Below are 25,310 nucleotides of genomic sequence, written 5' to 3'. Positions count from 1 at the left end.
AGAGTAATATGGAAAAAGATGATCCGCTGTGGCAACCCCTAACGGGAGCAGCTGAAAGGAGAAGAAGAAGGTGCAGTGAGAGTAACAATGCTAAAGCAGCTATTGTATTTAGAATAGTTTGACCATTCCGTGGACCATTATATTGTTACAGGTTAATTACAATTAAATGCATTAAACTAATAAACAATATGCGGTTAATTTCAGTGTATTTATAAAGCCGTGTCAGGAATATGGATCTAAAAAAGAAAGGGAAACCACACTGGAACAGTAGCACTGCTTTGACGCTGGGTGCCTCCAGTTTGCAAATCAGAGCGGAGAACTTGCGTACGGCAGGGTATGAGCTACCATGGAAATGTGCGTGGCTTTATGTCCAGTTCAGGTTTTATACATCGCAATTTGAACGTGGAAACGTTTGTACGCAACATTTTTGTGCGTACACAACATTCTCATCTTGTTATATTGTTGTGAGACATGGACACTATCCAGTGACCCGAGACAAAGACTGGACTCCTTTAGTACTGTGTCTCTTCAGAGAATCCTTGGGTACCGGTGGTTTGACTTTGTGTTGAATGAGCAGTTGCTCACGGAGTCCTGAATGAGGCACATTACCTGCATTGTGAGGGAGCATCAGTTACGGCACTACAGCCATGTGACGCGATTCCCTGAGGGTGATCAGACTCGCAGGATCCTCATTGTTGAGGGCCCAAGAGGCTGCGACAGATAGATATTCATTTCCTGAGGGTAGGACTGGACTGCATGTCTGCCTGGGGGCATTGCCAACCAGGATCCTGAGCTGTTTCGTCATGTGGTGGGTGTGGCAATGCACTAAACCATAGCATGCTCCCTAACCTGACCTGACCTGGTAGTGGTAGCCTGGCAAGTTGTGAAATGTTGTCTCACACCCTCACTCCTTTACATATAGTAACTAATCTTTCATGACTCCTTCTATGCAACTCCAATGAACTTTTTTCTGCTTCATCTCCTACCTGCATGTTCATGCTATTGGCTAAGTCTCACACTACACATTGGGGTCAGAGGCAACACCATTTTATTTCACAGCTCCATCAGATGAGCCCATCCAAGTCTGGATCCTTCCCGAGATTCGGCAGCCATGGACCAAGGCCAATGGGTTTAAGCAAAGGATAGGACTCCTGAGGTCTGCTTCTTAGGAGCTAGAATATCTCTATCCCAATCACTTATTCACTCTAACACACACCACTGCTGCATGACATATCTGGATATCAGACTTTTCTGACAGCATAACTATCTCAGGTGTGCACAGCTACACTATAATTTCCATGCCATAAACACCACTGCATGTAACATTTATACTTTTTCTTGATTTTTTTTTACTTGATCAGTAACTAAACCATTGATCTAGAATTCCTCAGCAACTTGCAACCCACTCTTTCCCTTTCCTAGCCTGCTTACACTCTAATTAAAAACAATCTCTATAAACAACTGTCCTATGGGCTTTATACTAGTAAAGTACCTACAGCTGTGGTTAACTATAGGAAGTCAATGTCTAAATGAAATGTTTTTGTTAATTCATTATTTTTAACAGTATCAGTTTGACACATTGGATTTAAATTCAGAAATTACCAGGTAACAGTGGTAGGCTACTCAGATCATCAGGGCAGGCTCTAGGCTTTTTGCTACCCAAAACAAAGCTGCAAATGTTGTCATGCTACCCTGATTGCCTTGATTGGAATCATCGCTGCCAGACCTGTACATAAAATCCTGGCGAAATGAGAGAGGAGCCAGGACTGGGGAGAGCAAAACATGGAAGATTGTGGATACCAAACTGAATTTACATCTCAAGAGCATCAAAGGGGGCATTTGATTTCTTAAAGCAATGAATGTTTACAAGTCTATCTCAGAAAAATACATGCTTGAGATGTGCCATTTCAGATAAAACATTGGAATTAGACTGTATTTTCAGGCTGTCTTTATTTATTTATTTATGGTTCTCTAATAAAACAACCATTTGATTTACTTAATTGATCTGCTTGAACTATAATTAAATAGCACTATATTTAAACAATTCAACTACCATTTAGCAATAGTTAAAATTTTATCAATACCTCCATTTAGAAATGAAATTAATAAGCAAGCTTAAGATAAATTATTCAATGAAACTGAAGTTGCTGCTTCTGAATTTCCGATGCTATGCCAGTTTGATGATGATGATTATTATCTATTTTATAGCCTAGTATCTTTTGATTTCTGCACCATCTTCTTAAAAAGATCAACCATAATAGTGGTGGTTTGTGTACGCTGTCAGACACAAAGATTAAACTTCAAAATATAAAACACAATTCAGTTAATAGGAATCAGTTACATTGTGTCTGAGTGTTTGAACCACCTAGTCCATCTAAATAGTAGAGCCAGCCCTGCAAATCATACAAATCAATCTTACCAATCCTCTTGTTTGCTTTTCATTCATAGCCAAATTTACAATACAAAATATCAGTGAATATAGTGAACATCAGTTAGTTTGTAAAAGAACATGTAACAATGCCTACTGACATGTAGAGATGCCACTTTAAAAATAGAGGGAGACAGAAGTATAGACTTGTTTTTGTACAGGCCTGAATTTAGCCATTCTTCAGTTACATTCACAGCCCTGCAGTTGTGCACTTGCGTCTGTAAAAGTATGCAGCATACAAGTCCTGAGAAAAGATACGTGGCACATACACTCATAGAATAAAGGAAAGGACAGTCCATATTTCAAAATCCTTCTTAAATACAAAGCTTACTCATTGAAAAAATAGAATGATTCTTTTTTTTCCTCTGTAATATAGTTAGGAAACATTCTACTGTATTTCTTGCTTAACATTTGATCACAGTGTGGAAAAGCCAACACTGCAATCATATTGACTAAACGTGTGTGATGAAATGTTTCAGTTGCATTAAGCAATGAAGGAAAACAAAGCATGTGTGACTAGCTGGAAAGTTAATATGAATCATTTATCATGTATTTACACAGCCAAGTCAATGCGTTTACTCATCCTATTATACTATATACACATACACAATAAGAAAATATATCATAATTACAGTTAACGCAACAAAGGCAAGCAGGCTAATAAACTCTGCACTGAAACACCTACACCATATACTGAGATTTCACCTTGTACAACGCATATTGAAATGTATACACTATATACTGAAATGCACAGTATGCTGAAATATATAAACTTGATAATGAAATGTATTGTATACAGATTTTGCCTCCTATTTGATGTATACTGTGCACGGATTTCTGCATTATACACTCTATACTGAAATGTTGTCTAATATACTATATCACATAGTTAATTTGATTAAAGCTCAAAAAAGTGTAACAAGTTGGTGTTGTGATTACTTAAGCCCTAATTTTCCAAGTGTTTGGAATTAAGTAACAGCTGAAAAATCCAGAAAGTTTTGTTTGACTGTATTTTGCATTTAGGTTACTCAGAGCAGCATCTAGGAATACTGAGATGCATTACAGTACATCAGTCTTACTGATTGCGTGCTACAATGTATTCCCGGAAAACCAGAACACTGCCACTCCTCATAACACCAAAAACTATGTTCATCCTTAGCCCTGAAGTAAATGTATGCATACGTTAAAATGCTGCATTATGCAGCTTAAATTTTACAAATGATTTTCCAAAAAAAACCAAGGTTAAGCTTAAATTTTTTCATTCAATTACCAATTACCAAATGCAGGGTCATGGCAGCTCATCCCCACAGCAAAAGGTCTAAGGCAGGAAGCAAACCAGGATGGGGAGCCAGTCCACTGCAGGGTCCAATAATGCACACATCTTCAAATTGGGCCGATTTAGAATCACCAATTAGGCTGACATACTACTTTATTTTTTGGTTTGTAGCAAGGTTCATGTCACATGCAGATTACTATCCTGTGTTCAATACTGCTAGGATAGGCTTATTCCTAAATGGATACAAATATTTGTAAAGTGCAATTGGTAATGAATTTCTGCCCACTAGCTGTTTTTTACACTTCCAGGGTCTGATGAGGTTACTATTTTCATGCACCGGATGTCAATTAAGAGTTGTGAATAGCTATTGCTCAGATTTATAAAGATTCTTTTAGAAAATGCCATCAATATCAATTGGCAGAGATTTTATGTCACCTTTGGATCTGAACAGTTTATACATTATCAATCACAAGTTCCTGGTGCTATGGTCATCACCAAGGCAAAGGCAGATGTTTCATTGGGAGCAATTACTCATGCAGCACGTGTGACATTGATTAACTGGCCATTCATTGGTTATGAAAGGGGAGGTGATCTTCAGTTCACAAGTCTGATCTCATTTGAGCACGTAAGTGTCATGCGTGAGAGGATTTCCCTGGAAATAATTTAAAATCTTGGCATAAAATACGTTTGCAATGGTGTGAGCATAAGTTTAGACACTTAAAACTTTGCATTATAGGTCAGAAGTAATTTGGGGCACTATATAAGACTATTGAATTAGAAATTTTGTTATCTCCATTTTCCATGGAAACATGAGATTACAAAATTTTCTTGGGTATCACTACAAACAATGCAGGGAGATTAAAAAAGTGCAAAAATATATACATTTTTGATAGTTATCTTTAAAGCAATGGCTTTTTGCAAAAATACTGTACAATTAACTGAAAAATCTTAAACTTTAAAGGAATACTCCACCAAAAATATTTTTTTATATTACTTTAGATTATAGTGATAACCACAAAAAAGAAAATGAATATCATGTTTTAATGCAGAACGGAAATAAAACATTTTCTGATAGAACAGGCATTTATGGTGACCAAAGATGGACAACTAAAATAGTTCTAAAAATTCCAGAAAAACCTCTTGTGGCTAAAAAAAATCCAATGAGCTCAAATGTGAACGCACGTTTTTTTGTTACATTTACATTCATATCCACAGCCGGAGTACCTCTGGATTATTTAGCGACAGCCTGTGAAACTGTACAGGTGAATTGACCTTCTGTTTGTTGAAGCAACTCAAAAACAGACAAGTACAAATGATTCTTTTCCTGGTAATGTTTTCACTCACTTAAGTTTTAAATCTTTTGCTGTACTCATACTTTGCAAAGTTGATATCATGTGAAGCCAATAAATAAATAATTACTGAGCTTGATTCATGTGTAAAGAATGTGAGGGAAGGTGGTTCAATTCAGATGCTTGGTTGTGTTTGTGTGCTTTCAATTTTCACTCACAAGAGCATTTTCTATATGTGATTTACTTAACACTTTTGCAAAAATACATGTGCTTAGGATTTTGTTTGCATGCAACTGGATGAATAGTGTTTTGAATTATGCAATTTTTTTCCAATGATTATTTTTAATATAGTTCACCGTTTTACAACGTTAGTCATCTTAGATGCCTATTCTAACAAAGTTTGCCATCTCTGTTATGCATTAGATAGATAGATAGATAGATAGATAGATAGATAGATAGATAGATAGATAGATAGATAGATAGATAGATAGATAGATAGATAGATAGATAGATAGATAGATAGATAGATAGATAGATAGATAGATAGATAGATAGATAGATAGATAGATAGATAGATAGATAGATAGATAGATAGATAGATAGATACTTTATTAATCCCAATGGGAAATTCACAAAGACCTTGAGATGAAAAATTAGTCTTAGCCATCACTATAAACTACATGGCGTAACATTAAAAAAAAATTGGGTGTAGTATTCTTGCATGCTTTGTACAGAATAAAGACCTGCTTGAGAGCACAAAAGTTACATAACCAACATTGATTGTACAAACACAGATACCATTCAGTTTGTGGGCCAGTGTCTATCCTGTACAGTAAACACTGTCTGTTTCCTTAATGTAAGCATTCATTACGGTAAAACAAATATTCACATGAAAGACACAAAAGGATACAAAACTAATACCTACTGGTAGAAATTTGCATAGAGCTAGCAAGAATATCAGTGCCTACATCGCATAATCAAGGCGCCCCCTTGTATTAATGTAGGCTACCACTCTGCAAGGCTTAGTGAATTCCACATTTAATCTAACACGACGACAGTTGCTTCATTGTGAACAGTGCTTAGGGTGATAACATTTGTCTTTTTACTTGATCACAATGATTTTGCCTTTTTGCTATGCACCTACTTGCATCACAATGATCCTTCAGGCAACTAAATTCACCAGGCATATCAGAGCAGTTTGGTTGTACAATACCATATGTGTAAGTTTCACTGTGTGTGTCAACGTCTGATAACCTAATCACATTGATATCACTATGGCTTAATTCAACTAATGGTTCAGCTTCTGTTTGTTTTAAAACTGCCTTTACAGTTTCTCATTTACATGCTATTGTATTTTGATTGAAGGTTCCTCCCCACTCATGAATTCTGATGAATTACAGTGGCAAAACGCATAGAAATATTCACAATTTTTTTTTTGCTGCGCTAGAAGTGGCTTTGCCCTCTGCTCACCTCGCTTACTAAACCCCCTGGCCAGCACTATGCGCTAGCCTCTTTGCAGTTCTGCCGCACGCGTATGGGGATGTGAATGTACAATTTAAACAGATTTTAATTTTCATGTGAAGTGTTACATTTGCATCCACACGACGTATAACTGACAAGGAATGCATTTCGTTTCTTTCTCTCTATTAAATAAAACTACTTTTTCGAATGTTTCGCTCTGAGATTTGTTAATTGTCTTTGCAAAAGCTATTCTAAAGGGAAACTTAACATTTTAATACGAATGGTATATCAAGATCTCCTTTGGTGTCTAATGTTCTACAGTAATTTGTGCAGTGGAAGACCGGACAGCGTTAACAGTTGTAGATATTCTTCATGATATTCTATGTTGTTTTCATCTTCCCCATGATCACAACCAACTGTTTCAGCATAGTCTATTGATAGGTGTTTAACCATTTTGCCGATCAACATTTTTGGCGTAAATTCATTTGACTTCGTCGTTTCTAGTTGCTAGGAATGCCCGTGTACTCATCTTTTTTTTCTATTGATAACCCTTCGTGATGAAATTCTTCAATAAGATTTGGACACAAGTCTTCTTTAATTGGGAACTTAGTGAGGAAAATGTTAAAATTTATAAGAGCGCAAAAAGTGTGTCTGACAAAAGCATTCACAAGACAGAGGTGAGAGGACCATGGTCTTGGTTGAAAATGGTTGTAAGTAGAGCGTGACTTGAAAGAATCTAATGGTAAAAGTCACCGTCTCATGGGACTTCATTCCAAAAAGTCTCTTCAAAAGATCACATTTCATCACAGGATAAAAAGTCTAGTCTCCCAAGATTTTTTTTTTTATTATTATAGAGAGACAAGGTTATTTTTATCCACTAAATAGCAACAGAAAATGCTCCCAAAATTATTTGTGCTTAACGCTGTAAAGCACATTATTACACGTCACCCTGAGTGTGACTCTGGCTTAACCATTATTACACAGAATTCGAAGTCCAAGTTAAATTTGGGGCAAACACATATGAGCTAAATGAAACTGAGCTGTCGTCCCTCGTACTGCTTATATTAAATGGTTCAGTGACATGGTTTTCTGTGGCTATGCAACTTTAAATATGTTTAGGTAAAGTGAATGTTGTCTTTGTGTAAGATCCACCTGTCTAGTCCATATCAACTCCTGTTTTGCATGGGATTCTTGAACCTTCTTTAGTATTGGTTCAGATTGTGGAATTGACCGTGACGTGTTGATAAATACTGATGGGGGGTAACTTGAAGCAACTGTTTTTTTCTCTAGTGATAGTGAAAACCAATGTATTATAGAGCATTCCAGAACTTTTTAGACACTAAAAGCCATTTTAAAAATTCTCCTATACTAGTTTCCCAGGACGACCAGCCATAAAAAAAAAAAAAAAAAATTACAAGCACTGGATTTAGAATGTAGGCACTGGACAACACCTACCTGTGAGGATGTTTTCTGCAATGACGTTGACCTGCACCTCTACCGAGTGTTTGGACACATAGGTAATCTCCGCACTCACATGGGCCACTTCTCCAATGAACATGGGGTGCAAGAAATCAGTGCGCTCAACACGAGCCAGAGCTGCTACACAGCGTTCCTACAGGGAAAAGGAGAAAAAGAAAAGAGGTCAGTTACAGATCACTGGCCAAAGATCACACTCACTATAGGACAGCCTATCCAGGAACACCTTTCCATTAAAAATTCCATGCTTCAGTATTATCATCAGAACCAGTTTTAAGTGACTTGCAAGTGGTCCGTGAACAAATTAAATGTTTCTTTTACTTTCAGTCTACTAGAAAAACGATACAGATCTTTGTAAACAGAGTTCATTTTGTTGTGGGTGGAAGTTCTCTGTAATGGTTGCTATACACTGGAATTTATGCCAGTAACATCTGGTAAAAAACAGAAATCAGTGTTATGATGAGAAACCAGCCCATAGCAGAGCACACGCACTCATGCCAGGTCGGTCTGGTGTCACCAACTAAACTTTCCTGAAGGTATTTCAAAACCCACACAAGGACTGGTAGAAGGTGCAAGCCAATATCCAAGGAAAAGAGTGATGTTAGACAAGGTTTCAGCATGATATCCTAGGAAACTTGTCAAGCATCTAAAATACGATCAGGTTTTGTCCTGTACAATAAATATTAAATATCAGATAGAGTATACACTTAAATTTGTGTATTAGAGCATTTTGATAACCATCTAGTAACATATTGCAGTAATGTAGCTTAGTTCATTTAGAAGTGTAGATTAGTCAGTCTCAACAAATGGGAATGGAAACACCACACCATAACCGTACCATTTTCTAAGCCTGTCTGATCCTGAGCTGGGTCACAGAGTGCTGGAGCCTATCCCAGCAACCATATTGTGCAAGGCAGGAACAATCCCCAGGACAAGGAGCCAGTCCATAACAGAGGAATACACACACACACACACACACACACACACGGGCCAATTCAGCATCAGTAATCCACCTAACCAGCATGTCCTTGGACTGTGGGAGGAAACGTGAGCATAATCAAGAATATTTAGACTTCAAACATTTAAACTGAGGAACTCATTTTGATATTTCAAGAATATGATGCAACTATTCCTGCTTATTGTGTAGCTTTACCTCATGAAGTAAATCATTACATTTTTTTATGAACACCCAATCTGGCAAGATATTTTTTACAAGATCATGGTAGATTACAAGTGTTTACATAAATTTCCTTCACACTGAAGCACAGGCAAGACCAGGATGTAAGCCAGAGTTGAAGACTGAACCAGTTGTCTCGGCATATTCTAGCCAGCAAGCTGCTAAGCTTCAAAACACACAAATGGTCAAGTAAAACTCACAAAAACACAGTGGGAACATGAACTCTTCACAAATAGGATAAAATCCAAGATAAATAATGGAATTGCTCAGGGAGTTTGAAGTCATGTGATACTTTGATCAGTTTATACTCTTGCCAGGAATGCAAATAATGCTGGAGAGATCATAGCAGACTAAAAAGCAAAAGATCACAAGCTTATCAAATATAAAACACCAAAGAAATATGTTTAGTTTACAGTAACATAAGGAATTGCACTCTATAATAGCCAACGCTCCTGCCCCTGTGGCATTTCATTGGTTAAGCTGGTTTGAACAGAGGTAGGTTGTAATTCTAGAGCACATACATTGTATCCGATATGACACATTAACATATGAGGTGTAGAAACATCTATAAAATTTACTATTTATATACACAATTAATGAATTAGGTAATTAACATTTTATTGAATTTATTAAAAGCAAATAACATTCCATACAAGCAAGTCAAATTTTACAAAACTAAATTCAAATCAAATCAATGCCCACCTATGAGAAAGAGCTAGGCCAACAGAGTAAAACTTTAATAGTAGGAAAAATATGTAAATAAATATTTAAATTATTTACATTTTTTAAATTTTATGTAAGTTTAAATGCTTATTCTAAAATGTAAAATGTTTAGATTCTACCAGGTTTTAAAAAAAGTTTAGCACAGATCTAAGTGAGAATTGGATTTTTTCTAATTTCAAATAATGAGGTAATTGCTATATTGTCACACACGAGCATGGAAAGTGTTTCACATGCTTTGGTGAAAGGAAACACAAGGGGAAGAATAAGAAAGTGGCACAGTCACTAACCTGTGCTCCATTTCCATTGCTAGAGTGGGAGAAAAATCCACAGAAAACCAGTGGCGTCACTTCTTCAGGAATGTCACGTGCCTTGCCTCTTCTGGTCCCATAAATATTTATGACTGCTGACCATAAACTCAGTGTCCACTGCTGGACCTACTTCTAAGGAGGACAGAAATCCATGGTCTAGAGGCATTGTGATGCAGTGAACACTGCCATTTTGCATTAAACAGTGCATCCTCCAGGATCATAACACTTTTTCTATCTAATTATGTTTAATCAAAGTGCACAGTCAGCAGGATTTTTTATATGGAATGAAGGCTGACCAGGCAGACCTGACATTGCTGGTACAACTCATGGAAAAGGTAACCTAGCTTCAAGTACAGGTTGCAACACACCTTGCCAATGTGTTGGTGAGAAGAGTTGTGTAGGCAACCATCCAAATGGAAAAAGCACTTTTGCCATCCCAATGTCCTGTACTACTTTGAAGACTAACCATATAAAGGACTACCTCCTGGTATATGCACTTTTATGTGCACTTTTACTAGTTGTTTTTACTCGTTTTTTGCCTTTTGCATCAAATCTTTCTTCGCCTTTGCATTGGATTAAAAACTGATAACACGCATTTGCGTCCCTTGCCTCCTTCTGGCCTTAACATGAGCCGTGGTAGAACTGTTCTTTGCTGGCTGCAACCTGTGTGGGTAAATGGAAACTTTTTCACGGATTCTCTGCTCACGTAACTAGCTTTGATGAATAGGTGGTTGAAACTGCCCCTTGTCAATTGCTCCCAATCTGGAATTTGCTTGGGTGATTTCTGGAAATCTACTATGATAAACCTCAATTGGTTGTCATGGATTACTATGTCTACTTTGTTATCTAATGCAGTCACATCTGCAAAACTAAAATATTCACTAGATGAATTCTATCGACTTCAAACAAATTATGAATTGCCTGCAGATCTCCTGCTGCACCGCGGCATTCTCCGACAGCCAAAGTACATTCACCGGGGCTCTCATCGTTTTTGTCTCAGCAGGAGTAGCAGTGGGTCTATTCCTTCACTTTGGTCTGAAGGACGCACTTGTCCATGTATTTTTGAGTGACATGTTGATCTTAACGTGCCGATTCCTCTGGTAAAATCACCAGAATATGCGTCCATAGACGCTTTGAAGTTTGGATTATGTAATACTCGATCTATCTCTAACAAAGCTCTGCTGATTGGTGATTTTATCATAGACACTAAGATGGACTGTTTATGTCTTACGAAGACTTGGCAGCAACCGGGCGATTATTTTCATCTAAATCATTTGTGTGCAATGTCTACTAAAGTCATCCTCACGGGTGATTTTAACATACACTTTGACGTGCCAACTGATGCACTGACAAATGATTTTAATGAAATCCTTGACTGCTTTAATTCAATATGTCAATTTTGACTCATAACAAGGGTCATATTTTAGACTTCGTTTGCTGCTCTGGTATCACACCTCACAATCTTATTCCTACTGAATTACCTATCTCAGATCACAAAATGATTACATTTGATGTTAGCTTACCTCTCAATAAATTAAAGGTTCAGCGTGAAATTTAATTTCATAAAGTCAAGCATGCAAATCCAGAGACCCTTAAAAATGTATTGCTATCCCAGCCCGTTTCTCCTTCTGCTACCACACCATCAGAATTCATAGACCATTACAATGCTGCTCTGTCTTATGCCTTCGATACACTAGCTCCCGTAAAATCACAGACTGTTTCATTTATTCGCACTGCTCCCTGGTTTACATCTGAACTCCGTCGGCTCAAAGCCATGGGCCAACAGTTGGAGCGCCTAGCTAAGAAGATGGGTCTTGTTGTACACAAGGAAATATATTCAGATCATATGTTAAAATACAAAAATGCTCTCTCTGTTGCCAAAACTGTATACAATTATAACATTATCAATACAGGAGGGAATAATACTAGAGCTCTTTTTTCTACAATGAAAAGGCTAATTACACCACCAGAAAATGTCACTTACCATAACCTCTCTGTTAAAATACTGCTGCACTTATTTGGATTTCTTCAACTCAAAAATTAAAAAAAAAAATCCATCAGCAATTTGCTTCCTCTGTTTCTGCAGAAAAAGACACTCCACTATCACCTACATTCCATTAACAACCACCCTATTCTCAGATTTCAGCTTACCAGCTGAAAATATCGAAGCTTATAACAAAATCTAATTCTTCCACATGCCAATTAGATCCAATACCTACAAGCTTTGTAAAGTCCTGTGTCACATATTTCCCCCATGATAACTACTATAGTTATACTCTTCTCTTACTACAGGCACGGTCCCAACTCTCACTAAAAACAGCCTAAATTACTCCAATTCTGAAAAAACCTGCTTTAGACCCTAATATCCTGAGATCAGCCTATTTCAAATGTTCCATTCATATCTAAAGTTCTCAAAAAAAAGATAGTTTGCTCCCAACTTCAGTCCCAGCTTTCAAAAAATAACCTTTTAGAACAGTTTCAATCTGGGTTTTGTCCTAAACACAGCACAGAAACTGCCCTGGTCAAAATCACAAATGATCTTTTCCGGGCAGCTGACATGGGACTTTTATCAATTTTTGTGCTTCTTGACCTCAGCTCCGCATTTGATACCATATTCCATCAGATACTTTTGAAACAACTAGCTAGTTTTGGAGTCTGTGGCCTTGTCCTCCAATGGTTTTCTTCCTACCTAACTGATAGGGAGCAATTTGTTGAAGTAAAGGGCTTTAAATCTAAGAATGAAGTCGTTACTCAGGGAGTTCCGCAGGGTTCTGTTTTGGGGCCGCTTCTTTTTCTCATTTATATCTTCTCAATAGGTAATATCTTCCGGCACCATGGTATTAAATTTCATTGTTACGCTGATGACACACAGCTTTATCTATCCACTAAATCCACTTCTGTCTTCCCTCCAGATACTCTTATGGTATGTCTTCAAGACAAAGTCATGGATGACTCACAATTTTCTCCAATTAAAACAGCAATAAAACTGAGGTGCTCCTCATTGGTTCCAAATCCACACTTGCTAAGGTTAACAATATTAACACAAACATCTCTACCCAGGTGAAGAGCCTGGGCGTCATTCTTGACAGTACTCGCTTTTTCTTCCCATGTAAGTAATGTTTCTTAGACTGTCTTCTTCCATCTCTGAAACATTTCTAGACTTTGTCCTGTTCTTACGCAACAGTACTGAAGTATTGGTTAATGCCCTAGTCACCTCACATATAGATTTCTGTAATGCTATTCTATCTGGCATCCCACAAAAACGTATCCATCGCTTACAACATATTCAAAATTCTGCTGCCAGGATAACCACCTGTTCTAAATCTACTGAACATACTGTATTATACCTATTCTCTCTAAACTTCACTGGCTCCCTGTTAAATACAAAATACAATACAAAACACTGCTCTTAACATTTAAAGCTCTCCACAACCTCACTCCTCCCTACCTCACTGATCTCCTACAGACTTGCACTCCCTCTCGCTCACTCAGATCCTCATCTGCAGCTCTGCTTTCTGTACCACACATCAAACTCTGTTCTATGGGAGCTCAAGCATTCTCTCATAGCGCTCCACAACTCTGAAATTCTCTTCCCTTGCATATCCGTCAACTTGACTCAATAACACATTTTAAAACTGTACTCAAAAATCTTTTCAAACTGGCATACCAATTGTGAATTTTGAACTGTTACTGCCTGTTATTTTTGTTTGTTTGCTAATTATTGCTTTTTGGATTATTATTCTCTGTTTTTATTTTACTAATGTTGCTTAATTTCATTGTAAGGTGACCTTGAGTGTTAAGAAAGGCGCCTATTAAATAAAATGTATTATTTATATGAGAGCACTGCACACCATCAGCAATGGTCAAATGTCAAGTGGGCACACATCCTGGCACCTTTCTGAATGAGGTTAGGGTCAGAAGGAGTAATAAGACCTTGAGGGGAAACTCACAGAAGATTTTTTATATTATATATATATATATATATATAAACAAAGACCCTCGCAAGGTACAGCAGAACCACTGACATCCAAGCCAAGAAATGCCAGGAATGGTGTTTTGATTGTGATCGGCCTGTAGGAACACAGGAGTTCAATCTGTGGTAAGAAATAACATGCTGGCCATGACAGAGGGAAAATTCCAGCAATCGGGACGTTCAACTCGCCTTGTGTGATTTTTTAAATCAGTGTACTGCCTGAGTCTCTTGCCAGTTTGGTGAGCAGGAACCCATTGAAAAATATGGAGAATATAATATACATCAAAGAGCCATGGAAACTGTCAAACAGGACGACACAAAGAACCCTCACAACAACTGACCACCCAGCCTCGGGGAGCCTGAACTGATGTTTTATATATAAAAAAAAAAAAAAAAAAAAAAAAAAACCAAATCATCACCTATGAGTTCAGAGAGTATGGACACATTATTCCCGGCAGCCCAAGACTAGATGAACCAATGGAGTGTGGTTGGATCCTCTTGAACTGTGCAGTTACTCTAATTCTCATTCTAACCATTTTACAAGTGTCTCAGCACCAGGTAACTACTCTTGCTAATTCCAGCAACAACATGGCCAATGTCACTAGTCAGTTTGTTTGACTGCAACACTTCTTGAAAAGTAGGACCAAATTTACCTATATCTATGGGAACGTGCAGACATATCCTACAGCTCTCTGCCAGCCGAGTTTTTGTGAGTAAACCAAAACCTTCAAAGCAAGAGCACAGAGTACCACACCACACGGTTGTAACAGAAATAATGGTCTGAAAACAAAAGCGCGGAAATGACTGACAGGGGTATGCAGTGGGCAAAACCAAACAGAAGAGCAGGATGCAGGCTCTAGCTATTCTGTATGACATGCACTGTATGACAAATGAGCCAGAAAAGGGCGTACAGTGCGACAGGGTACTTTCAGATACTTTTCAGTCATCTAGATTTGACAATGCTGATAACTTCCCCATTGCAATATCAGATATTAGAGGACTCATCCTAACCCATACAAACACTGCATTTACAGTTTAGGAAACTGCTAGCAATATTTAAACAAAAACAGTGGAATGAGGATTCCCCAAAGCACATAAGAAATGCTGTTGTTTCCATTGATGAAAATCCCACCATGGATTCCAGACTACAGGGTCCGCATTTCGTAGTTGTGAATGGCTTGGATGCCATCATGAAAAATCTGCTCCATTCCCTCTCCTCTCCAGGACACGCTCTCTTGAGCACTTTTAGCCACAGGTTCTTAGTACAGGTATGCTAAGAAGTGCCTCTGGAGATATTTTCTGACCACTGCTACTCAACACTTTTCCCAATGCTCCAAATTAAATGCTTATAGTCTTTAAATTCATTTTACAATTTCTGAACAATATGCATTTATCGATTTCTATATATTGTTTGATTATATTACTTGTCTTGTGTGTCGTATCTTTACACTTCTGCTGCTGTATGCATCTAAATTTCCCCTTGGGAATTAAAGTTTATCTAATAACTAATCTAATAACTTTTTGCATGACCTAAACCTTTGCACAGTACTGTTGGTATTTTCATAAACTCTAAGGAGTTGAAGTGATGCAAGAGTATGTTTTGACTATGTGCTGAGAAGGTTTATTCTTGACTTTTTGTTCAGAAGTATCAATTAACTTTTTAAAGTCTATAATTTACTCTTTAATATTGAAACTAGACCTCCTGCACCCAAATCTCTCAGTCAGCTCTGTTTATGACAAACGGGGTTACTGTACTGCTCCAGCACCTGTGATGAGCGGTTTAGCCTACAGACTTCAATCAAAAATGTCTTGGTTGGTCATGCCTAGTGAACTCTAAAAGCACCCAGTTCAGCTTAAGAAACTGCTGAAATAAGCCAAACAGGAATAATCTATCATTAAAGGTGCCTTCACAACTCCATCCTTGAAGCCTACCAAGCCTGATGGTGTGTAGGACAAGGTGGACATTGTCCATTCCTTTAGACTTTACTGGCACACCAGTCCTGTTATGAAAGCAGATTTAACGGGGGTGCAGGAATCCATCTGTGCCTTCCGCCCCTTGCATTCCAAACTAAGAAACTGAACTCCAGCTAATACAAGGACATACCTGTACTTCGTCATTTGATAACAAAGGTGTAAATCAGAGTTGCACCGACATCTCTGCAGAGACCCCTCAGAAGGCTTCTTGAGCCAGAAGACACAAAGTGGACTCAAGAACAAAGAGCTATAATTCAAGAAATGATAACTTTGATGGACAGAGGAATGCGCCTCTGAGGACACACTAATTTTGTAATTGGAAGTGACTGTAACCCATTTGGGAAAGGTGATACATTCCATTAAAACTAGTTAAACTCATTCTCTAGTTCTCTCAGGTGGCTCTCTCAAGGGAAGTCCGAGGTAACTCCCATGGGAGCTCTGCTCTCACCCTCCAAAATGACTTAAAATCTCTGAAACCTGCTCCCTGAACTCATTGGAGTGGAAGCAGACCCACACTTTTCCTTGGGCAGCTGAATCCGACAATCTCTTCTCTTTGTGAACCTGAGAGTTAAGATCCAGTTTGCCAAGCTAAACAGTGTGCCAGACTGAAGGCTGAATAGCAGCCATCACTTAAAGGGAACTTCAGAATCTAAACTCTTGTGCCAGAAAAAGTAATGTTCTTTCCTTTGAAGTTGCAGAAGGTACAGCAAAGGGCTTAACTGAAGAAAAGAATTGCACACCACAAACCAAGGATAAAGCAGCAAAAAGAAAGAGTGCACTCCAACGCAAGAAAAATCATCCACTTAAACATGAAGCAGCAACAACTACACACAACATTGGACATCACCTTTAAAGGCTGGGTATCGTAAAAGTATTTATCTTTGCCAAGATAATTTAGAACTCTAAAGAGCAAATAAACAGCCAACCTCACTAGGTTATGTTTGTCTGCTAGTCTGTGCCCCAACTTATATGTCAACCTATATATGCAGTTGTCATATTTCTATAATCCTTGTGTTTATATAATTTTGGTTTCTTAAAAACCAAAAAGTGTGCTTCAATTATTTTGACAAAGTCTAAAGACCTGAGAACCCCTTCTACAATACAGAAAATTAAAGGTAAAGAAGTCAGGAGCCTTACCAAATTATTTGATTAATTACCTGAATTGCCAAATGCAAAACTGATTATTAACCAACCAAGTATAAATTTACCTTTCCATTTCCAACATTTATTAACATCCTCTGGGTGGAAGTCCTATAGATTATTAATTATCAAAGGCCTACAGGTGAAACTGAGTAACAACAAAAAGGAATTCAGAACTAGCACTTCAATACAGAGATGAGGAATGAGAAAAATGAGGTTTAAGTGTCCAACTTTAAATTTATTACATAAAGTATCAAACATTTTTTAAAAAAAGATCTACACAACCTCCTTACTGTCCTGGTAGTGAACTAAAAACACATCTGTGAGTAGTTCACCAAACAATACTTTGTAACAGATGTATGACAGCATGAACACTAATGGCCTCCACTGGTCTCCTCATATGAAGATGCTGCCCTGCTACCCCGCAAACTGCACAATGAAATCTTACTGTAGGACTTACCCCTGTTTGTGTATTACAGTGGCGAGTGCTAATGATGCCTCCGGCCTCTTCAATCATCTTCAGAATGGTGCCACCGTGGACGTTGCCAACAATATTGGCATCATCCGGGCGCATAATCCTGCAGATAGAAAAAGAAAAAGCAGAGTCAGTAGCTGCTGTACTGAACACAAGGACTATATACCAGTAGACATTGTCCACTGTGGAAGACTAATTCCATACAGTAAACCTCACAGTAGGCAAAGACCCTATGTGAGGTTCCCTTAAGAGAGCTAGAATGATACAAGGTATGAAGAGATGACGTGTTAATAGGTAGTAAGTAGGAGAACAAGGAATGAGAGACTTAAGGAACAGGAGTGTGCACTAACGCCCAAATCATTAGTTATTAAAAACAGCACCCAGTGAATATCGATATAATTTTACTTGACTCTCTTATCTTAGGACTAAATAGTTGATATAAGCTTGCTTCAGGTATTTAAGTTACTGATATAAAACAGCTATCTTGCTTCAACATATTTCTGTAAGTGATGAATATTGAAGCATTACTGAAGAAAAATCACCATGCCACTCCATTATACCAGTGAACAGGCATTTCACATTTTTATCCCACATCCGCATACAGCAGAAAATAGATTCAAATACATACTGTGTTATTCACATGCACAGTTAATAAATCATACGGTCACTGACACCACGTGAACTCTGAGGAAACTGCTGTTGACAATGGCAATGGCAAATCAATGAATAACAAAGCATGTGGATAAAGTACAGGCACATTGAGGATGCTTCCATGAGTGTGTTAGTATTACAACAGCAGAATAACCCCAACTCACCACCAGCCTTCAACAGCCATCACCACATGCAAACATGCATCCGTTAACTGAAGCAGCCAATTCCTTCTTCTGAGGACAGGATCTTACACATGGACTCATGTGACATAACTGTGGTAAGAATAGCAAGAGGTGCATGTCTGTGATACTCGAGTTGCCCACAGCTGGCAAACTCCCATGAACATGAGAAACTGATTGTCATGTAATCAAGATGGACTAGGGTGAATAAGGACACAGAACAACAAGAGTATGAGCAAAATATGCAAAGTTTATTTTCAAACAAATCAGTTCAAAGTACAGTGTAGCCTTCATAAATAATCAAAATCCAACACATTATGAGGAAGTTAAAAGCCACAAATAAATAATACATTAAAATAAAGGATAAAATGAAGGCTGGAATTGCCTTTAAAATTCATAGGCCAGTCACTAGTGACTCGTCCCGCTCACCCTTCTTCTAGCTGGAAGTAACTGCTCAGTGGGGCCTTGACCCTGAAGAAAACAGTCGTCTCACGGACTCCCATCCTGTCCACCACCCCTCAGCATCTATTAGGAGGTGCTGAGCCCAGCTTGGTCATCCCCTTGTCGTGGCATCCACTGGATCCCTAGGAGCCCACAACAGTACCCATCCTAGCCACCATCCCTCAGCACATCCTGGCTCCACCTTCCTCATGCCCATCTTAGAGTCCATGGGATCCTTAGGCGCCCCAATCTCTCCTGCTCTTCACAGCACAGCAGGAGCAATCTGATCCACTACTGGAGTGCCCTTAATGCTCCAATACGGAGTTTCCCCGGACTTCATCACCTCCTCAAAATACTGGCTACTAACCATACATTCCTAAAATCATTCCTCACAATACTCACTCAATTTAATGTTTAAATATTTTCTCTCTCTCCAGCCTCCTTTATAATACCCTGGGAGCTGCATCCTAATTACTATCTGCAGAGTGCTGGTGTAGAACAGAGGACCCAATCAAGCAATTACTTTGCTTCCATAATGAACACCACACTGCTGCTCAACTCCAGCTTGAGTGCGCGGTTTTTAATTAAACAACTTGCACGGACTTCTATCTCAAGACAATGTCACAGCCGAAACACATGAATTCACCTATATTTGAGCTAGATGTCTAACAAATGTAGATTTGAAAACAAGCACTAATTTAGCTATGGTTTCAAATGAGCAGATCCTGCCAGAACAACCTCTTCATTTTTCACTGTGACAAATAGTTAAACAGAATCCCTCCGTTACTTAATAGATATTGATCCTTCTGGAAATGTCATGGACTTGTACACATTTCAGTCAATTTCAAATCCTTCACCTTCAAAGTGTTATGAAACATAAAACAATCCTTTTTTAGAAAAAATTGAGTAATTGTCTTGAACTTCCTTGTTTATTCTCTGTTAACAATTTTTTATTTTTTCTAATTCTACCCCAGTCCCATTCCCCATTATCTTATAGGGCATTCACATATGACCTAAGGAGACTACTGTAGTCTACCTGTTGGCCTCAGTTTGGTGTTAAGGCATCAACTCTCAATGGTGTTGTTCAGGTCCAGTTTCTGTATTTCATTTGTCTTTTTTGAATTTTTGTAAATTTTTATATTGATTCTCTAGATTACAAACGTTTGCTTTTCTCATGGTTTTTGGATTTTGTTTACTTTTGGATTGCTCTTAAAAAGGTAATATTAACTCCATGACTATTTTTTGATGCAACTTCTTGTTTGGTTTTTAAATTATTTTTGTTCATTACTATTATAAAGTATGTTTTGTTCGTTAGGTGAGAGAAATTATGATTCCCATCTGGATTTATAAGCGTTGGCCTCTTTGTGCAGGCCATAAGCCTGCATCTTGGGTTTGGTGTTGATTAATATGGCTCATTAATTTTTTGTGTCTGGGGAGTTTGGCAGTTTTTTTTTTTTTTTTATTATTAATTTTATTGTAATCATTCCTTACAAATACAGTAGATCAATTTTTATAAAAAATAGGATTGAAAAACAAATCAAACCCCACCCCAAGAAGGAGAGCATGGGCAAAGGAGTAATACTTGTAAACATACCTAAATTGTTGAGTTTAATAGGGCAAAAGAGATAAATGGAGAAGGAAATGCGGAAATAATATTTTAGAATAAGAATAATTCTTGATTAGATCCAGCCAGGTTTTGAAAAAAATCTGTACTGATCCTCTAACTGAGAATTTGATTTTTTCCAATTTCAAATAATATAAAACATCGGTTTCCCACTAACTTATAAAAGGAGAGTTAGGATTCTTCCAATTTAACAAAATAAGTCTGCGTGCCAAAAGTGTAGTGAATGCAATCACAGTTTGCTTGTCCTTCTCCACTTCAAATCCAACACCAAACACCGCTATTAATGGGTTAGGAGGGATTGTGACACCAAGGCTGTCTGAAAGGCACTTAAAAATTTTGGTCCAAAATGATGTTAATTTGGTGCATGCCCAAAACATGTGACCCCGTGAGGCAGGAGCTTGGCTGCAGCGTTCGCAGGTTGGGTCTTGCCCTGGAAACATTTTGGACAGTTTTAAGCGAGACAGATTAGCTCGATATATAATTTTGAGTTGAATAATTCTATGCTTTGCACATATGGAGCTCTACTGAATTCTCTGCATTGCTACCTTCCACTCCTTTTCTGATATATTAATTAAGAGATCTTTTTCCCAATGTCCTCTTGGATCTTTGAAAGGAAGGGACTCTAATAAAATTTTATATATTGCAGAAATGGTGTCTAAGTCCTTGAAATTGAGCAGTATTTTTTTCCAGCATGGTGGAGGGTACGAGATGAGGAAAATCGGGCAGGTTCTGTTTAACAAAGTTTCTAATTTGAAGATAGTGAAAGAAATATGTAGCTGGAAGGTTAAATTTGGATTGTAATTGTTCAAAGGAACCAAATATATTATCTGTATAAAGATCTGAGCAATTTAATCCCAAAACTTTTCCAGATATTAAAAACTAGATAGGTTTGCGAGGGTTGAAAGAGGCGATTCTCCAGCAGCGGTGCCACAGATAAAAGATTTTCCATCTTGAATTGCTTTCTAAATTGGTTCCATGTTCTGAGTGAGTGAAGCACAATTGGGTTATTAGTATATTTGCGATAACTTGCATTTATTGGAGCGCAGAGCAGGGAATATAAAGAAGTACTGCAGGATTTTACTTTTATTGCAGACAAACCCTGTGTATGTTCGTTCAATTATTTGTGTCCAGGTTTTTATGGCTTGTATGTTTGCTGCCCAGTAATAAAACTGAAAATTAGGTAGAGCCATGCCACCTGCTGCCTGCGGTCTTTGTAGGGTCGCTCTTCGGATACGTGAATGTTTTGAGTTCCAAATAAATGAGGTTATGGTTGAATCTAATTGCTTAAAAAATGATTTATTGATATATATTGGAATGTTTTGAAATAAGATGAATATCCTTCCTAAGCTTTTTTTTTTTTTTTTTAACAACGTTAATTCTTCCAGCTAGAGTGAGATGAAGGGTTGACCATCTATGCAAGTCTTGCTTAATTTTTTCCATACAGACGGCGAAATTTTGTTGATAAAGAGCTTTATGTTTACTTGTGATATTTACCCCTAGGTATTCTAATATTATATGCTTGAGAATTCACTGGAAAGAGCACACTTTTATTCAAATTAATTCTGAGACCAGAGATCTTTTGAAATTCTGTAAGTGCTGTTAAAACTGCAGGTACAGTGTTTTCTAGGTCTGATATATACAAAACCAAAATTTGCTGTTCCAGTCCTTCTCTGATAATCCCCTTTATCTGATAAGAATTTTAACAGTGGACCGCCAGTGGTTCAATGGCGATAGCAAACCGCAGTGGTGACAAGGGGCATCCTTGTCTGGTGCCACGTTCTAGTTTAAAGTAGTCTGAACAAATGTTAATACAAACTGAAGCTTCTGGATTGGTATACAATAGTTTGATCCATGCACAAATATTCGGGCCAAACCCAAATTTCTCCAATGCAGTGAAAAGGTAGTTCCATTCAAATCATATCAAATGCTTTTTCTGCATCCAATGATATCATCATCTCCGGGGTGTTTGACTTTGCAAGTGAATATATTACATTAAACTGGCGTCGAAAACTGGAAGATAAGTGTCGGCCTTTAATAAATCCAGTTTGATCCTGTGATATTACCGAAGGCAGCACTTTCTCCATCCTCCTAGCTATAATTTTTTAGAGTATCTTAACATCATTATTCAGAAGTGAAATTGGTCTGTATGATGCACATTGTATCAAGTCCTTATTTTGTTTAGGAAAAACTGATTAATGCTTGACAAAAGGTTTGAGGTAGAATATGATTGTCTCTAGCTTCTGTAAATGTTGCCAATAAGAGTGGAGCTAGCCGAGTGGAGAATTTCTTATAATATTCTACAGGGTAGCCATCAGGGCCTGCTGATTTCCCGCCTTGAAGTGACTTTACAGTATCTAGTAATTCTGATAGGGTCAGAAGTTTATCCAGTTCATCAGCACTAAAAGTATATTTGTGGTATCTGTAATGTATCCAGAAATGCATTAGATTGTGTGTTGTCTTCTTTAATCTCAGTAGAATATAAGGTTTTATAGTAGTCTCTAAATGTGTACATTATATTTTTATGGTCAATGATTTCATCTCCATTCGTGTTGGTGATTACTGGGATTGCATTGCGAACTTCTTGCTTGTGGATTTGTTGAGCTAAAAGCTTATTAGCTTTCTCTCCGTGTTCATAGTAATGATGTCTTGATTTATAAATAAGTTGTTCAGTTTTAGTTGTTAAGATGTTGAGTTCTGTATGCAGAGCCTGCCTTTTCCTATGAAGAGCCTCACTTGGACGCCTGGCTTGTTCTTCATCTATTCTAGTAATTTCGCTTCTTAGCTCTGACACTTTCTTGGTTTCTAATTTATTTCTGTGGGAAAGATATGAAATAATCTGTCCTCTTAAGAAGGCCTTTAGAGTTTCCTCAGAGTGTTCCTGCAGAAACCTCTGAGGGTGTGTTTGTCTCTAGGAAGAAGCTGATTTGTTTGGATATAAATTCTGTACAGTTCTCGCCTGCTAATAGAAGTGGGTTAAGACGCCATCTGCGAGGTGAATGTGAGGGGCATAATGATTTTAGCTCCAAGACTAGAGGTGCATGGTCGGAGATAACAATTGTGTCGTATTTGCAAGATTTAATCGTAGGCAAGAAATTATTATTTGTAAAGAAATAATCAATTCTTGAGTAGCTATGATGCACTGGTGAGTAGAATGAATATGTTCTTGAGTTTGGGTTTAGAAACCTCCAGGGGTTCTGATAAGTTGTGGTCGGTTACAAATTGTAATTGTCTTTGCAGTGTTCGATGTCATCCCCCCTGTGACAGGAGTCCTATCTAAGAGTGGATTTAAAACACAATTAAAGTCCCCAGCCATTATAATTAGGGTTTTTGTTTTACATAAAAAAAAAAAAAAAAAAAAAGTTTTTTGCAGTTCTATATGACTTAACGTTTTTTATTATTATTAAAAAAAAAAAAAAATCTCGGGCAACACCGTGGCGAAGCAGGTAGTGCTTCTGCCTTGCAGTTAGGAAACCCAGGTTCGTTTCCCGGGTCCTCCCTGCGTGGAGTTTGCATGTTCTCCCTGTGTCTGCGTGGGTTTCCTCCCACAGTCCAAAGACATGCAGGTTAGGTGAGGTGCATTGGCGATTTTAAAGTGTGTGCTTGGTGTGTGGGTGTGTGTGCGTGCCCTGCCCGGGGTTTGTTTCCTGCCTTGCGCCCTGTGTTGGCTGGGATTGGCTCCAGCAGACCCCATGACCCTGTAGTTAGGATATAGCGGGTTGGATAAATGATCTGATTCTGAAGTTTATCTCTAGCTGTTGTCCTGAGAGAATTCAACATTTTTAGGGTTCTTCTATAACACCATTTTGTTTATAGGCATTGCCATTTTGTAGCAATCATGTCAGCTATTGCAATGGCAGTCAATCCCCTAACCAACCAGTAGTGCACGACACATGACATCATTGGTGGGACCATATAAATGTTGTTGAGTACATGCCCAATTCATCGTATTTTGGGTAAAAATGGTATTGGTGTGTAAATTGTGCATTAAAAATTCTCCAAGTTAACAAATCTCTTTTTGGCATTATGATCTTGGAACTTTAGATCTATGTTCTTAGCTTGATGACAGACTGGTTTGATTTTTTAGTAATGACTTCTGCTTGTATTTCTGAACATGTTTCCTCTCAATTCCTTAAATTAAAATTTTCACTATCTCTTGCTGAAGCAGAGAAGGAGGTCAGGCTTTTTTGGCTCTTAGAGGTTTTCATTAAACTTTCAGGCCTATGTAGGAGTTTTGCATTTGATTCAGAGTTTTGAGGATCCTGCATCAGAATGTGAAGGCACATCCATTAAAGTCTTTGTTACAGAGTGACTGCAGACATGTTCTTTGTGGTTAACAGAACAGATGCTTAAATTATACATCCAAAGTCTTTCAAGGTACTGTATTAGCAAACTCAAAAAAACACCATGCCAAGCTTCATATTGATAATACCACACTTGTTTAAACAATTGAACAGCCACATAATCATAACTCTAATCTACCAACCAGTGAGACAACCAGTTAAAAAATAATGTAAGAAACGTAATGATCTAGATATTATTGAAAGGGCAAAGGGCCCGACCCAATGGAGGTCACCATTCTAATGGCAAAGAACCAAGCAAAATAACACACTGTTTGCATGAAATATCAAGTGTGTGCACTTTAACTGTTGACGACATCATAGCACTTCTCAAAAAGTACTAATGTCACCATCCTAATTTAAGTTTACCACTAATTA

The 25,310-nt window shown here is 37.8% G+C and overlaps 1 protein-coding gene across 4 annotated transcripts in view; it reads right to left on the bottom strand.

Moving 5' to 3' along the window:
- acot7 (acyl-CoA thioesterase 7) overlaps positions 1-25,310 on the bottom strand; it is a 217,199-nt gene that overhangs the window by 145,908 nt on the left and 45,981 nt on the right. For all 4 annotated transcript variants that reach the window (XM_051931294.1, XM_051931295.1, XM_051931293.1 and 1 more), the window contains 2 exons: positions 17,686-17,803; positions 7,910-8,066 (listed from right to left, as the gene is read on the bottom strand). In XM_051931294.1, coding sequence (XP_051787254.1) covers positions 7,910-8,066; positions 17,686-17,803 — 275 coding nt within the window. The remainder of the gene's footprint in view (positions 1-7,909; positions 8,067-17,685; positions 17,804-25,310) is intronic.

Source organism: Erpetoichthys calabaricus, chromosome 8 (genome assembly GCF_900747795.2).
Source record: "Erpetoichthys calabaricus chromosome 8, fErpCal1.3, whole genome shotgun sequence".
Taxonomy (NCBI): Eukaryota; Metazoa; Chordata; class Cladistia; order Polypteriformes; family Polypteridae; genus Erpetoichthys; species Erpetoichthys calabaricus.
Note: the sequence above shows the minus strand (reverse complement) of the source record. Positions and strands in the feature narration are given on the sequence as shown.